Source organism: Acipenser ruthenus, chromosome 40 (genome assembly GCF_902713425.1).
Source record: "Acipenser ruthenus chromosome 40, fAciRut3.2 maternal haplotype, whole genome shotgun sequence".
In the NCBI taxonomy this organism is placed as follows: domain Eukaryota; kingdom Metazoa; phylum Chordata; class Actinopteri; order Acipenseriformes; family Acipenseridae; genus Acipenser; species Acipenser ruthenus.
In genome coordinates this window covers 5,842,861-5,858,808 of record NC_081228.1, presented here as the reverse complement: position 1 = coordinate 5,858,808, position 15,948 = coordinate 5,842,861, and the positions used below count along the sequence as shown (strand labels likewise).

At 42.4% G+C, this 15,948-nt stretch overlaps 2 protein-coding genes across 2 annotated transcripts in view; both read right to left on the bottom strand.

The window, feature by feature from the left end:
* The window catches only part of LOC131708131 (pleckstrin homology-like domain family B member 1), a 74,321-nt gene extending 73,226 nt beyond the window's left edge, over positions 1 to 1,095 (bottom strand). The window contains exon 1 of the mRNA XM_059010351.1: positions 832 to 1,095. Coding sequence (XP_058866334.1) covers positions 832 to 855 — 24 coding nt within the window. The 5' untranslated portion in view covers positions 856 to 1,095. The remainder of the gene's footprint in view (positions 1 to 831) is intronic.
* Positions 1,096 to 3,651: 2,556 nt separating this feature from the next.
* Positions 3,652 to 15,618, bottom strand: LOC131708073 (coatomer subunit delta). The gene is made up of 10 exons (XM_059010094.1): positions 15,353 to 15,618; positions 12,930 to 13,193; positions 10,675 to 10,854; positions 9,847 to 10,052; positions 9,399 to 9,563; positions 8,563 to 8,728; positions 7,416 to 7,563; positions 6,670 to 6,778; positions 6,038 to 6,242; positions 3,652 to 5,305 (listed from the first exon to the last, which is right to left on the bottom strand). Exons 1-10 carry the CDS (start codon positions 15,353 to 15,355, stop codon positions 5,216 to 5,218), a joined length of 1,536 nt encoding a protein of 511 aa, XP_058866077.1. The 5' UTR covers positions 15,356 to 15,618; the 3' UTR covers positions 3,652 to 5,215.
* Between the last annotated feature and the right edge of the window lie 330 nt (positions 15,619 to 15,948).

Below are 15,948 nucleotides of genomic sequence, written 5' to 3'. Positions count from 1 at the left end.
CTGTGGAAGTCTATAAGCCTGTGGCTGTAATGACTCATGAATTTCATTCTGTACTGAAATTATAATGATGTCTGTAAATAGCTAAATAAGTACAGCTCTGGCCAAAAGTTTAGCATCACCTAGAATTTTAGGCTTGAGACATAATCATCATGTAATCGAAGAAACTACACAATGATATTGCTAAAGTCTACCGGAAGCCATAATAGTACTGTAGTAAAATATTTCATGTTAGATTTCAAAATGTCATTTACAATTTGTGTCATTTTTCTTTAAGTATATAGAGAACTACAAAGCGCTGTGTAATTCAATATGTTAATATAACATTATTCAGCAGGTTTCAATTGACTTTATGAAGCAAAATGAGTTAATTCTATAGGGTGATAGCTGTATACTGTGAAAAACAGTTTGTTTGTGGTCCCTTTGCTCCATGTTTTGCAACTGCAGAAGATTCCCAACACACTTTATCCACAGTATAGAAATTACTAGAGTAGCAAGTCATTTATAAAGGTGTTAAGTCTCTTTTAAAAGCTGAGCATTTCTGTTTAAAAGCGCTGCACAGGAATGGGATGCTGCAGTGAGGAATCAGACAGACTGGACTCCTCCATTGATTCAGGGATATGTTAGACTAGTCCAGACAGCAGGCAAAATGGCACGGGGATACAGCAGCTTAAAAACGTTCAGTTAAAACACAAAGCCTCTACCAATGTAATGTGCACATGCAAAGCAAGCAGGGACACTTCCTCTGTAAGTGAGCTGACAATGCAGCTGGTGCAGCCGACACCAGGGCACTCAATAGAAAACCAAAGTAAAAACCAAAAAGTCTCCACATACCTTAAACCTCACTTTCTTTGCCATCCCCGCTTGTGGAGGTCAGTCTGCCCCCCCCTCCCCCTCTCTAGCTCTCTCTGTAGCTTTCACCAGGGTTTGGTGATGCACTGGGTATCACTTCTAAAACTGGGTCTTCTTAAAATTTAAAAAACAAGACCAGATCTGAAGCTTTTCAAATAAATCTGTCACTGAGCACTTAATCCCACAGTATTTCAGTCCAAGGGCTGCTGAATCTTGATGCTGTTTCTGTCTTGCTGTGTTCCAGTCTCTCTCTCTCGCTGTGTAAGCAGAAGCTAACAAAGCCTGTTTAAGGTCCCGTTGTGACCCCAGCCCCCCTTTCTCTATTCAGTCAGGAGACACACCCCCAGCCTGGGGTACAGAAGCAGTCATTAGGACCCTTGGCTCCTCGTCTCTCCCAGCAGGGCAGGCTGAGCTACAGCTGGAGTCAGAGAGCTGTAGAAATCCACAATGGAGAGCAGCCAGCTTCAATCCCTTCTGCCTTTTTACTTTCTGATTTCTGATTTCCGAATCCTCTTTCTCTCCCTCTCCAAAACACAAACAGGCATCACAGTGAAAAAGAGGTCAGGACAGAATTAATACCCCCTCCCTCCACCACCACTCTGTGTCTTGTAATCTCCTGTATTAAAAATCAAAATAAAACAGGACTTGCTTCCGAGAATGCAATCAATCCTTTAATATGTCTGAGAGACTGGGTGATGTGTCCTGAATACTGTCCCACGCAGGCGCGCCGGGATCGAAGGACAGTTACCTTTGAAAGCATTGGACTGGCAGTAAGCAGCCGGGTGGTTGAACTGGAATTAATTGCACAGCAACATCTGTGTTTGTTAAGATCGCTACGATTAAACACTGGTGTGGGTGACAGTTACTCACTGCACTCAGAATGCAATTGCTTTTCACCTGTTAGAACTCTGACTGGTCCCAGTGTAACACCTCGAATGGGAAACCTGACACGAATGGAATTTCCTAAACGGATACAGAATGCCTAAATGCCCATTTCAAGCATTGATAAATCTATTATTCTTCTTGTTCTTTGGCCAACTGACTGCGCTATGCCTTAGATAGGGCACTGTCAGGTCTCATGATGTGCCAAAGCTGTTTGGGGGGGCGGGGTAGTCCTAATAAAGCATTTAAAACCCCCTGGACTGCTGTTCCTAATAAAGTGGCCATCCCTTGCTGTGACACGGCCATTCCTAATAAAGTGGCCATGTGCACCCCACTACATAGCCACTCTACCCTGCCATGCTCTCACTGTGGGAAACGCTGTTCTGCACTGATAGCAGTTGTTTAGTCTTGGGAATGAGATTGGAATGATGTTTAGTCGGGTGGAGTTCTGCCCTGATACTGCGGCTCATTCTATTGGCAGGACGCCCCTACAGTACATTATAGTGTGTGCAGAGAACAGGAAGGACCAGCCTACATTGCACACAGGGCAGAGTGTGTCTGGCTGTCAGTCTGTCAGTGTCCTGCTGGTAATGAGATGCTCCTTGCAATCATTTACACATTTACACGGTCTTAAGAGACCCATCAATGGTTCAGACAGCTTCCTACTGCGGCACGCCATGATTAAGATCATAGCAAAGTGTAGTGAAGCACATGAAACATAGTGACGGCACTGCACAGCACAGGAGAGCTTGGGTGGGGGGTGGGGGTGTTACACACAGATGCTGACTGTGCTTGGCATTATAAAACACAATAACCCCCAACACCCCATTCATCAATCCATCCACTCGCTGTCCTTTTTACACTCGTTAAACTCTGCTACCCCCTAGTGGCTAGTCTAGAGAACTGTGATCCTTCAGTCATTTCCAATGCTCTAGGTGCAGAGCTGACCCTGGTATCTGCAATAGGAGACATGATTTCGATGAGCTCTGGATATTTCTACTTCACATGTCTCACTGATGTTTTACAATACAGTTCAGAACAAGCCTGGCAAATGCTTACGCAAGGTACCAGGTGTAGTTTTCTCGAAATCCTCCCAACAGAGCATTAAGCATGTAGCTACCAGCAAACCACATGGTGCCTGGTACACAGGCTCACTGTACCTAAGCCTGTCCGTTTTTCTGAATGTGTCAAGCACGTATATAAATATATTTTCCACTGTGATTGTAAACTGGCCCACACAATTATTCTGAAGATAAACCACTTGTATTATTATACAGGATGCATTTCTAAATAATTGTTAAGAATCTTTTCCTTCATACAGATACACCTGCATGGCACATACAGCAGTTCTAAAGTAGGTGTCTCATTAGAACAGGAACCACTTCTCACAGTTTGATCAGCCACCATCCCTAATAAGAGACACAGAACACTTGACGTTTCAACTTATAACACGAAAACCTCTCTTACGCTGGGCCCAATGCCAAAGGAGCTTGAGGGTCAAGTTTAATAGCCGTGTTTGTGTTGTGCAAGTCTGCAGCTGTGGGAAGATAGCTCTCCTCTGTTCTCATGCACAGACACACAGCCCAGCCCCCACCACCGCAGCACAGACAAGCTCTCCCTTAAACTTGCTTGGTTATTGACAGGCTCTCCCGCCAGCAATATAAACCTCTGCACTACCCCTTCAGACTTCAAGTCAAAAATGAACACATCCAATATATTAAAATACACAGAATTAGACTATTTATTTCATTTTTTTTTTTAAATCAGTTTGTTTAGCAAAACAATGCAATGCTATTAAATCAACAATCTGTGTCGACCGATCCCAAGAATTCCAGCATGGTTTGCATCTCTGCAAGCACATCTTTTAATATTCAAGAGAAAAACAAGCTCACACAATAAGAAAAACAGGCGCACTCTGAATTCCAACTTTTATAATACACTTTAATCGATTAAAGATTTGTCTTTTTTTTTTCTTTCTTTATTTTTACAGTGGAATGTTAATTGTATTCCCCTTTCTAATGATACTTTTACAGGGTTACAAAACCATTTTAAATTTACCCTCCCCCCCCCCCCCCAAGAAAAAAAAAAAAAAAAATCCCAGAAAAAACAAAAACACAAAAAAATATTTCTTTCTCCAACTAAAGTCGACAATCAGAGCTAAAAGTCAGTACGCAGATGTAACGTAAGGACAGGAAACTAAGATCAGGGGCATCAATAACATGACTGGGTAAGGGTGGGGAGGCGAGGCTACTAATGACACCACACCACCTCCTCTCCCTTAACTACAAGAATCAAGCAGGTTCCCTCCTTCCCTGCCTCTCCGCAGACCGTGCTTACCAGAAAGCAGATTTCAGGTTACAATGCAGGCACTACAGGGGCTCTACACTCCAGGATTGTGTTGGTGCTTTCAATTACTCACAGAAAAGTTATTAGACAACAAGTGATTGGAACAACTCCACCCAGCGCTGCGGTCGGACCAGGCAAAACAAATCCGCAGTTCAACATGCTGAGCAGATGTAATGAGGTTAGAAGACTTGGGATCGAGTTTGTGTTGGGACAGGGGGATAGGGAGATGTAGTTTTTAAAAATTGGGTACGTAGGGGACAGGACATTTCTCATAAATAAATATCTACCCCCGATATAACCACAACCTGCTATTAAAAAAAAAAAAAAAAAAAATCAAGGAAGAACAGTTTGATTAAAAACACTGGAGTGGATCAGAATTTATTTTGTCTGGTCAGTCTGGCTTTTTTTTTTGGTTGTTTTTTTTGTTTCATGCACAACAGGAGCGAAACCTGTGGCTTAAAAAACAAACAGATCTTCCGAATGACTTGCACTGGGATCCTTCCCACCAAAACACACACACAAAAAAAAACAGAAAACAGAAAACGAGGGGATTCAGAAGTGAGCAACTTTGTACTGTAATGCCCAGCGTCACAATCTGCTGTTTAACAATCAAAATACAGGATTTATTTAGTGTTTTGCCCAGGGTTGTTTAATGTTGTTAGGTTCACAACAGCGAGCCCAAGTTGTCTGAATCCCCCACATGTTCTCTTTCAGAAAGAATAAATCAACAAGGAAAACAAGGTAGGTCACACATACCGAAAAGGGAAGGAAATGGACCGTGCTGCACAGAATCGACATGTCGCCTGATGGAACAGCAGAAGAAGACTTTACTTCGAGGAACCCATCAGGCGACGCGTCAATTACCCTGCCCCCCCGCCACACACAAGGACTGCTCTTCCACTTATTACCTGGTTTTTGATTCTTGTTTCTCCTCTGCTGATGCAGCGCACACTGTGCTTCGGGTTGACATTGACATTTTGAACACATATTTATATATAAAGGTATAAATACACCAAATACTGTGCACCACCGCAAAGGGCTTAGTTGGGCATTGTCCAGCTGAAGGACTGTTGTTTCTTGAACATGTTATACAGGCGGACAGACTAGATCTATCATGTTTTTTTTTTTTTTTCTTTTTTTACAGTATTTCGTATTTGTCGACGACGAAGGACGTCTCTGTGGAGAACCTCACAGGGCTGTTACCGTCTACTTGACTCACTTTGGAAACCTAGGCAAAGAAACAGAAATTATTGTTCCATTTACACTATTCCAAACAGGCGCAATCGTTACCATACTCAGACAGCACTGTAATGTTTTAACCATGTCCTTTAATCAATTAATCGAAACACTGACCAAGACCTTACACACTTCCGGCTGGTTTCACTGATCCCGATCAGCACTAATCGTGCACTACTTTACCTTAGGTAAAGCAGTCCCACATTAATGCTGATAGGTGGTCTTTGAAACCTGCTTATTGTTGCGTATCAGAAAACCTCCCAACAAGAGGAACAACAAAAGGTCCCTGCAGCATACGGTTGGATGATAATGACATTTTCAATTGCTGATTATCTTAAGTCATGTGCAATTGCTTTTGGCTTTTTAAAAATACTAATGTAATATATGGACAAATTGGCTGTAACTGGGAAGGTGGGAGGGGAATAAAACATAGCTGTGCCGTGATCCTTTTCATCTTTAGATAGTATGTGCATCGCTAATAACTTTCAGTACGATACAGGGCTGGAAATAAGATTCCCATTGCAGAGCAGTTTGATCCATTCCTGGTTTTACTAAAAGTCTGATAAGACACACCTGAGCTTGTTACCTATACACTGGGCTATCAACCTTATAGTAAAACCTGGAATGGGTGTAACTGCTCTGCAATAACAGTCTTTTAGACAATCAAGACAAAGCAATGGCTATGGGGACAGTCAGGTGCTGTTCGGAGCCCACTGTACAGTACCTGGATGTCGCAGTAGTTGCGCTTGGACACGAAGGACACGTTCACTGGGAAGAAGTCGCTGGGCTGCCCCGCGATGCTGAACTCCATGCTGCCGGACTTGTTCTTGGCATCGATGATGGGCAGAGTCCACTCCAGGACGTTCCGCCGACTGTCGTGGCGATACTCGCCGTCGAGGTCTCCGATCACCGGGGCGCCCACGCCCGAGCTGAGCAGAGGAAGGGAGGAGACATTTTAAAACTCTGTAACACTACAAGGAGAAAAACAAACAAACAAACAAAAAGCAAGTTCCCTACCAAGATGCATCATAATGTCTGTAACCAATCACAAAAGCCATCATAGTAGCGCTTAATCGCTATGCATGTATAACTTGTATTTGTATATGAGAGTGTATGGTTATAACCTGTGTAAATGACTAAAGAAATTCTGAATATATACATACGCTGACCAACACTGGCTATGTGAAGCACCTATATTTGGCCTGGATATTTTTGAAAATTGGCTAAAGGTTAAAGCAAAATTTGAAATGTCTAAATTGTAAAACTACGGTTAACACCCTGACTGCGTGTGGGCCTGCCCCGTGCCCCAGGTGGGTGAGCTAGCCTGTCCCGGGAGTGTGTCCTGTGTGTACTCACGGCACAGGGATGGTAATGACCACATCGTTGAGTTCCAGACTCTCCTCCTGCAGCTCATACTCAATGTTCACATCGCAGCCGTTCCCACTCTCCGAGGGCCAGCAGTTTACTGCAGAGAGGGGGAGAGTTAAACACTGCATCATCGGAAAAAGGAGGGGGTCAGGAGGAAGAGACTCCTCCCCATCCTGCCTCACAGCAGCTGTGCAAACGTCCCGAGGTCCTTGATATTACTTCCTGATGCAGCCCAACACAGATCCCTTTATGAGTTCTGATGCTGCCCTAAGGAGAACTGCTCAAGTCAAATTTCATATTTTCATAGCTGGACCAGGCACGAACAATGGTGTCTGTTATAGGAGTTATACAACTAAACTTACAGATTTTTATACAACGAGGCATCTTACTAAAGCACTTTACTGATGCATGTAAATTATATTGCAGGGATTGAAAACAAGACTCGTTTTCACCGTTGCAGAGCAGTTTGAGCCACTCCTGGTTTTTATTATGAGACTTGTTAACTACACAACGTGGCTAATAAAGCATGTATTAAAACCTGGAGTGGGTGAAACTGCCATGCAGTAAAGAGTCTTATTTCCATCCCTGTATTGCAAAGCATGAGGTCTGCTAGAGATAAAGTCCCAGACAGCAGCAGTGCTGCTCATCCCTACATGTTCTAGACTGGAGCAGTGACACACACATACACCCCCCTACATCATTAGAGACTGCTGACAGCTCTCTGCAGCACTCACTGGTCAGAGGGATGTGGGACTCTTCAGTGCTCTGTAACCTCCACTTCAGCACGCCCACGTCGTTGTTGAGTGGAAACGATTTCTCGGGGTTCTTCAGTCCAATCACGGAGTCCGCTGCAAACAGTTTCTTATCCACGTTGGGGTGGGTCTGCGAGAGGGAAAGGCGGAGTTAACAACACACTAAAATCTCTGTGCTGTTTAATATTTATTTCTAACTAGCATTGCTAAAAACTTATAGCAAGCTATGAAAAAAAAAAAAACACTGATGAAGACAATAGTCAAAACCTTAACCTACGATTACAAGTTCTCTGAACGTATGATGAACAGCTAGTTTCACTGACCACGATAAGCACTAATCTTGGACTACCTAATGTAACCTTACAGCTTTCATTGCATAGCAGTATGACCCATTCCTGGTTTTACTGTGAGTTTAATTAGACTCACTTTATTATTATTATTTATTTCTTAGCAGATGCCCTTATCCAGGGCGACTTACAATTGTTACAAGATATCACATTATTTTTACATACAATTACCCATTTATACAGTTGGGTTTTTACTGGAGCAACCTAGGTAAAGTACCTTGCTCAAGGGTACAGCAGCAGTGTCTCCACCAGGGATTGAACCCACAACCCTCCTGTCAAGAGTCCAGAGCCCTAACCACTCCTCCACACTGCTGCCCCACTTGAGGTTGTTGCATCTACACTGTGGCTGATCAAGCTCGTAGCAAAACCTGCAATGGGTGAAACTGCTATGCAGTTGGAGTCTTATTTCTGTCGCTGCCTCAGGATTCAAGAGCTGTGAAAGCTGTCGTCAGCAGGGTTGGGGTCAAATCCTGTTTTTCAATTCCAATTCCTTTTTAAAATCAATTCCAACACACCACTGATCAAAATTAGCAGTGTTCTGTTAATGATCTTCTCACAGAGGCAACAAATTGATTAAATTGAAGTCCCTGTTAGTCAATTAAAATGGCTTCAAATGAAAGTGATTGAACAATCCCAACAATTGTGATGTAAAATATCAATTCCAATCCCTTCAAAGGAACTGGAATTGGAAATGGATTCTAAAAAGGAACTGGAAAAAAAGGAATTGACCCCAACCGTGGCTGTCAGTGTCCCAGCACTTCAGTGGCTACGTGGCAGCGTACCTGCAGCTGCAGTCCCTTCTTGTCGCTGTTGTCCACGTAGACACGGATCCTGCTGGTCTTGTCGTCGGAGACTCTGAGCGTGATCATCCCGTGAACCTCCATGTTCTGCAGTCCCCCGTCTCTCCCGCAGGTCAGGGAGATCTTCTCCTCGATTCTCATGTGCACGCTGCAGACAGACAGAGACAGTCAGTACCTACACAGCCTGTGCGAATTTCAACAGCTCACCCACTAGTACACGCTCACGATCAATTCAGAAACACCAACAGAAACCTATTATTAAGTTAAATGACAAACGGTTTGGCTAGAAGTCGCTTTCAGGGTTTTTTAGATGGCACTAGGTCCTATTACAATAGCCTTTATCTACATAATATAGAATATATAGTAGACATTGACATTAATGTTACAGAGCCATCTGAAATGCTTTGTATCAGATGGAAACAACGCCATGTTAAAATGAGCTATACTGGGTGCGTGATGTAACTGAGTGGCTCAGAGCGAGAATTTCTCCGCTCACTCGAATCACCGATGGAATCTGCTCTGTAGCGCTCTGAGCTGCTCAGCGGGAGTGGAACTAAGCAAGCCGTTAAGTGGGTTCTTTCACTGAGCTGCTCAGTTACCTAACGCACCCCCTGTTTAATTACTCTGATTTCATTTCTTTATTTTAACATATAGTATAGGGTGCTGTGTAAGACACAAGCCGGTTTTCATCCCACTCAAGATCAGAGTGGCTAGTAAGCTGGTAATGTGCAGAACCCAATGCGATCTTCCTGCAGGCACTCATTCCAGGTAAACGGCGCCCCCTGGAGCGAGCTGGAGCCAGTGAGAGGGTGGCGTACCTCTCCATGTTGACAGGAGGGGGCAGCACCTTGGCTGCCTCAGAGCTCCTCTTTCCTGAGCTGGACAGGATGATGTTCTCCCCTTCGGACTTCAGCTTGTCCACGAAATTATCCACTTCCTTCCCTTTCGCTCCCAGTTTCAGCGCTTTACTGGGACCTGACGGCCTGGAGAAGAAGAATTCATGTACATGACACTTTTTTGATTGTGACATTTAATGAACTTTCACCAAGATGCTGAAATCAAGACTGCTTTGACATAGCTCTGAATCCCTGGACTGTACTTCATTAAAAGGTAGCTCTGAATCCCTGGACTGGACGTCATTAAAAGGTAGCTCTGAATCCCTGGACTGGAAGTCATTAAAAGGTAGCTCTGAGTCTCTGGACTGGGTGCGGCAGGGCTAGTGCGAGTCACAGTGCCTCAGCCCGTCCCATTCTCTCCTCGCAGTACCTGATGGTGGCGGGTATGCTCTTGGGCTTCTCCTGCTCGATCAGCGTGTCTGTGATGATGTTGACGGAGTTGCTGCTGGCCATGCCCGAGCTGCCGAAGCCGCCGAAGCCGGGAGCCTTCTTCCCCGAGCGCTCTGCGTCCCGGCGAGCCTGCTGCAGCTCCTTCGCTTTCCGCCGCATCTCCGCCTTCGCCTCGCGCTCCTGGGTCTGAGGGGGGAGAGAACGAGGTCATCACAAGACCAGCAAATGAAAAGAGAAAAAAACTGCACTGCAGCAGGAATGGAAGTCAGACTCCCACTACACAGCAGTGTGATCCATTCCCGGTTTTACTGAGAGTTTAATGTTTAATAAGACACACCTGAGCTTGTTACCTATACACTGGGGCAACTCAAGCACATATTAAAACTTGGAATGGGTGAAATCGCTATGCATTTAGGAGTTGAATTTCCATCCCTGTTGCAGTGAAAGAAAATGTATATTGTCTGTATGTATACTGTTGTACCAGAACACTGATTAAGGCATCATCCAAAATACTATTATTATTATTATTATTATTATTATTATTATTATTATTATTATTATTATTATTATTATTATTAATAATGTCTACTGGACTTTAAATCTGACAGCCTAGAAATGCATTGCCTTAAAATACACACTACTGGCTGGTTTTACAGACCCCTGGTTAGCATTTCTCTTGGAACTACCTAAAGCAGTGCTAAGCTTGGTCTGTCTCCAAAACAGTTACTGTACAACCTAGAATACTCGATCTTGGCGTTTTCCATTAAACAACACCCCTGCCTCTCCTCCTCCTCCCCAGCCCCCTCACCTCTCTGACTGCTCTGAAGACCTTCTCCTCGTGAGAGTCCATCTCGGTGAAGGTACGGATCTGCGCCAGGTTGACGTTCTCACGGTACCCCAGCGCCACGATCTCGTCGAAGGCAAAGATAAGATCGAAGCAGTGCTCCGAGATCTCACTCTCCTCCAGCACACGGCAATACTCCGGGATCTGGGCACACAAAAAAAAATATCAGCATTTTAAAAACGTATACAATGCAATACAATTCACATTTTTATAGCGCCTTTCATTACAAGGATCCCAAAGCGCTTCTCTCTCACACACACACACACACACACACACACACACACACACAGTCTAATACAAAGTTTAATAAAACAGAAATTAAAAAAAAAGACAACAAATGTGGTTTTGTTGGAACAATTAGAAAAATAAAGATAAAAAGCTAGTTTGTAAAAATAAAATAGTCTACAACTAATATTAAATAAAATTGGAATTAAAAGACAAACAAAAAAATACAGTTTAATTGTAAAATTAGACAAGACTATAGTTAGAACTGTTATTAGAAAAAATAGATACCTGACCCAAGTCTCTTTTAGCCCAGTTAACAAAATCATTTGAGAATGTACAATGTAAAATATGCCGACAGTGTAGTTACTGTGCAGTTAATCCCACAGCAGAGGCACATTTCTACTTGCAATTATCTTTATTCCATCATGGATTGTTTTGTTTTTTTCAGTACTAAAAGAGGATACGCCAGTCTACATAACCAAAGAGGAGAAAGGCGTGGGTACTGCAGTATTTTAAATAATCATTATGCATCAGGGCTCCTGACAAACTTTTTGCCTTAGAAACCAATGGCTCCTAGGCCAAAAAAGACTGCTCACCAAATCCAGTTGCTGGAGCCACTTCAGGAGCAAGTTGGTTGCTATGATAGTCAACTGCTTAAAATACAACAACATGCTAAGACACTAAAGTGATACAAAAACAGCGACTTAATATCTGTACATGCGTGTTCGTTGCCTTATTCTGCTGAGTGGTTAATCTATGCTGTCGATGACTGCAATGAACTCAGCATGTTTGTATTTTAAATAAGTGTTGTGTATGGAATTGGTGACCGCACCTTTAATTGTGTCTCGTTGTAATATGAGAAACAGCACGCTGCAGCTCCCATGCTCAGTGTTAGTGAAGTCCTGATCTGACAGCATGTAACACAGACAGCTCTTATGATTACATGTTACTGTTTATTTTCAGTAAAAACAATTTTAAATTGCAGCGAGTTCGATCTGCTATATTTACAATATTAAATACACCACAGCAAGCACATTGTCATATATTCTAGATATTTTCATTAGCACATCTGAGAGCTAAAATTAGTAAATTGCTTTTTTTTTTTTACTGCAATCAAGTAAGCTTCAGTACATTTCATTTTTAATTACCTCAATGTTTTTTTTTTTTTTTCTCAGCAGTACACTTCCACAGTATTTCTATGCGTTCTGCTTCACCTCTCTTAAAATGGTCGGTTTGAGAAATACACTTTTCCCTGCAACAGCCGACCCTGCTTTAGTACAAAACTCACGCTACATTACTGTTTTTCATTATGGTCAATTACCATGCCTGCTTCTTTGGCTGAAGAGATATTATCAGCTCATCATCTAACTATGGAAACTACTGCACAATTCAATCATCCTTAAACTCCTGACGGTAAACACTGTAACCAAATCTACAATATCTGGGATAGCTGCGTCTGCTAAAGATGCATCTGATGAAGAAAATGTGTTTGTGTTGACTCCAAACTTTATTTAGGCACCCTACAATACGACTGGCAAAAGACAAAGTTAGTTTTACTTCACAAAGAAAAAAAATGTCAGCTTGGTACGGTAAGCTTTTCACTTTTCATTTGGTGACCATTTTAGTCTGGAGCCCTGTGCATATATAAATGATCAACATTTGTGATTAATTTAATTCCGCAGGGATGGAAATAAGACACCGAGTTTAATAAGACACACCCGAGCTTGTTACCTAGACACCAGCAGTACTCAACTCTGGCCCTCAAGGTCAGCTCCAGTCCAGGATTTTATTCCAACCAGGTCATGAATTAATTGACCTTAGTGGTTCAATTTACTAATTTAGGAGCTGGTTGGAATAAATATCTGGACTGGAATGGATCTTCAGGGCCAGAATTGAGAAGCACTACTACACACTGGCTAATGAAGCTCGTAATAAAACCAGGGATGGGTGAAACTGCTCTGTGACGGGAGTCTTCTTTCCCTCCCTGCTCTTACCACCCGAGAGAAGAGTCTGAGGGTCTCCAGGTCCTCCAGGATGTTGCTGTTCTTGGTGGTGATGAGCACCATGTAGAGCTTCTCCAGCGGCTGGTACACGTAGCGCACGCTCTCCGTCTCCACGAAGGTGTGCTGCTTCCCCATGTTCATCAGCTTGGGGAAGGCGGCCAGCAGCCCCTCGACGCGCGTGCGGGTCATCTCCACGAACTGCCGCGACACGATCGCCTTCCCAGCCTTGGTGCACACCGCCGCTGCCAACAGCACCTGGAGAGGAGGGGGAGAACCGAGCAATGACTAGGACCAGCTTATTCACAGTGCGCTGCCGTAACCATGTCAAAACCAGGGGGTTCTGTTTAAATACCTGCACTTCAGGATTAAACACAATTGAAGAAGCGTATGTTTGTAACCAATCACAAAAGCCATCACAAAAAGCTGCAATCATCATTTTATAAAATAACTGCAACCCATAGCCCATGTGTGTAGAAAGCTGTGAAGAAATACTGAAAATAGACAGATGGCACACACTACTAGGGTTTACTACTATTTAAACCCTCATATTTACAAGGATGGAAATAAGACTCCTATTGCAGAGCAGTTTGATCCATTCCTGGTTTTACTAGGAGTTTGATCAGACACATTTGAACTTGTTACCTATACATTGAGGCTAATCAAACTCGTATAAAACCTGTAATGGGTGAAAACCGCTATTCAATACATGTCTTATTGCCATCCCTGTATTTGGCTGCAACCAAAATCGACCACCACATTGGTCTTCTGTTGTGATCAGGTGGGAAAAAGAGCATTAATCGCAGCCCTGACTTTGTCTACATATATACTCCTGTGCTTAGGTAACACAAGGCAAAGTTGTTGTTTTTTTCCATGTTCTACCACAGAGATCTAATTCTTACACACCTGCAGAATGTTTTTCTGCTTGCTGGTTGTTATTTGGAGTTAATATGTAGTCATGAATATCCAGACACATTTCATGTCACCCTATATACAGTTTTAAACATATTGTGTGTGTAGCTACATGAGTGTGGTTAATTGAGTCTGCTGTATTTGAAAATGACTTCCCATGAATCCACAACAACATCGATGGTGTAAACTGAATGCAATAAAAGAAATGACTCTACACACATTGTTTTGCATGCAAACAACAAAGTTTAAATACAGTACTATCATCATTCCAATTTTAAAATGAAATAACACACCCCCTTCTTAATTTCAGTAAATACTTTACACTTTAGACTATTATAATAACGTTAACCTTACTGGTATATTCTACAGAAGTATATACAGACACTATTTACATAATGTATTTGTGGGGAACCAACCAAACATGCTTAGGGCAAGAACCAACTTAGTGATTCATCATTTCGGACTACTGCAGTACAGCAGGGCAGTAACCGGCACAGTATTCATCACACCAACTGTGGTGTCTATCATTATTATTATTATTATTATTATTATTATTATGTTACCTATTACTGTGTTTGGAATAGTCACATCGGCGGATATTTATTAACGTAGCTTCGCTTGTCATATTTAACACAAGTGAGGAGACTCTACACGTAATGCCTATACAAACACAAATACGTTTAAGAATGCAAAACACCGCTTCCCATCTTTAAAAGCTGACCGACCTCCACCGATAACTTCAAGGCAGGGTTACAATTATCAACATACTCGATGTCAACGTATAAATAAATAAACAAACAAACGAACGAACAAATAAATAAATAAATAAATAAATAAATAAATAAAAACAGAAAGCGATAAATATGCTTTAATCGAAATTATATATATATATATATATATATATATATATATATATATATATATATATATATATATATATATAATGCATGTATTCGACAGTTTTCGCAGTTATATTTTGTAGTTTCAATTACTGTGTACACCTTCGCGTCTGTGCAATATGTCTCATCGGTATTCTGACACATTTGTCCGAAGCAGCTTGCTTATCAAACCTTGCGTTGCTGTTTCAGACTATGAGATTGTTTAACGTGTTATAATCCACCGTGTGATTCACCATGACATTAATATCAACTTCTGAATTTGCAACAGGGCCTAGGCAATTCATGATTATGACTGGAATTCTCCAAACCCGATTTATAACCGAGTCGAATAACCACAGAAACTGACACGACTTCCCCCCACCCCAAAAAACACCCCAAACTCCAGCCCCGTGTCTAATGACACCCGCGGCTTCAAAACAACCGCTTTTGCTAGCCTGGAGTTTGCAAGACGCGACTTTAAGAGCTGTTTACAAAGATTTTTCCGTTTAATTTCCTTCGACTGCCATTAAACCGGAGCCGGAACCTGTGTGACACCGACAGACACACACACAATATATCTATTTTTAAAAGCAAAAAAACAGGTCCTTTCAGGGGACCCCTGCTTACCATTTTCGGTCTATGTGATAGTTAAGGGGTTTAGTTTCCTAGCCGCGGCGGTCCTGTCGACTCGAACCAGTTTTAGTCGGTTTATATTTTGTGTTTTTCCCCCCGCTGTTAATCACTAGCTTCTCCGTCCCCGTATCTTCAATATGGCAACCCAGAGCCACGTCTCCAACCGGAAGCAGCTTGTCAGGGAGTCAAGGTGCACAGCGGCGGAGTGAACATGTGGAACATTCTGCATCAGCGAGTCCCCACGGTCAGGGCAGACTGAGACCTCGTTTTTAATGCTCTTGGTCGGAAACAGTAAAAATGTTCATTTATTTAAGTTCTGTATTGTATTCACTATTCTTTAAAGTACAAAACTGTAGCAGTGTTTCCTGCAAGTCAACAGCAACGTATGAGGTTGTGTTAGCGCCATTCAGAAATAAAGTAAACAGTGTTATTATTATTATTATTAATTATTTCTTAGCTGACGCTAACACAACCTTACAATTGTTACAAGATATCACATTATTTTTACATACAATTACCCATTTATACAGTTGGGTTTTTTTTACTGGAGCAATCTAGGTAAAGTACCTTGCTCAAGGGTACAGCAGCAG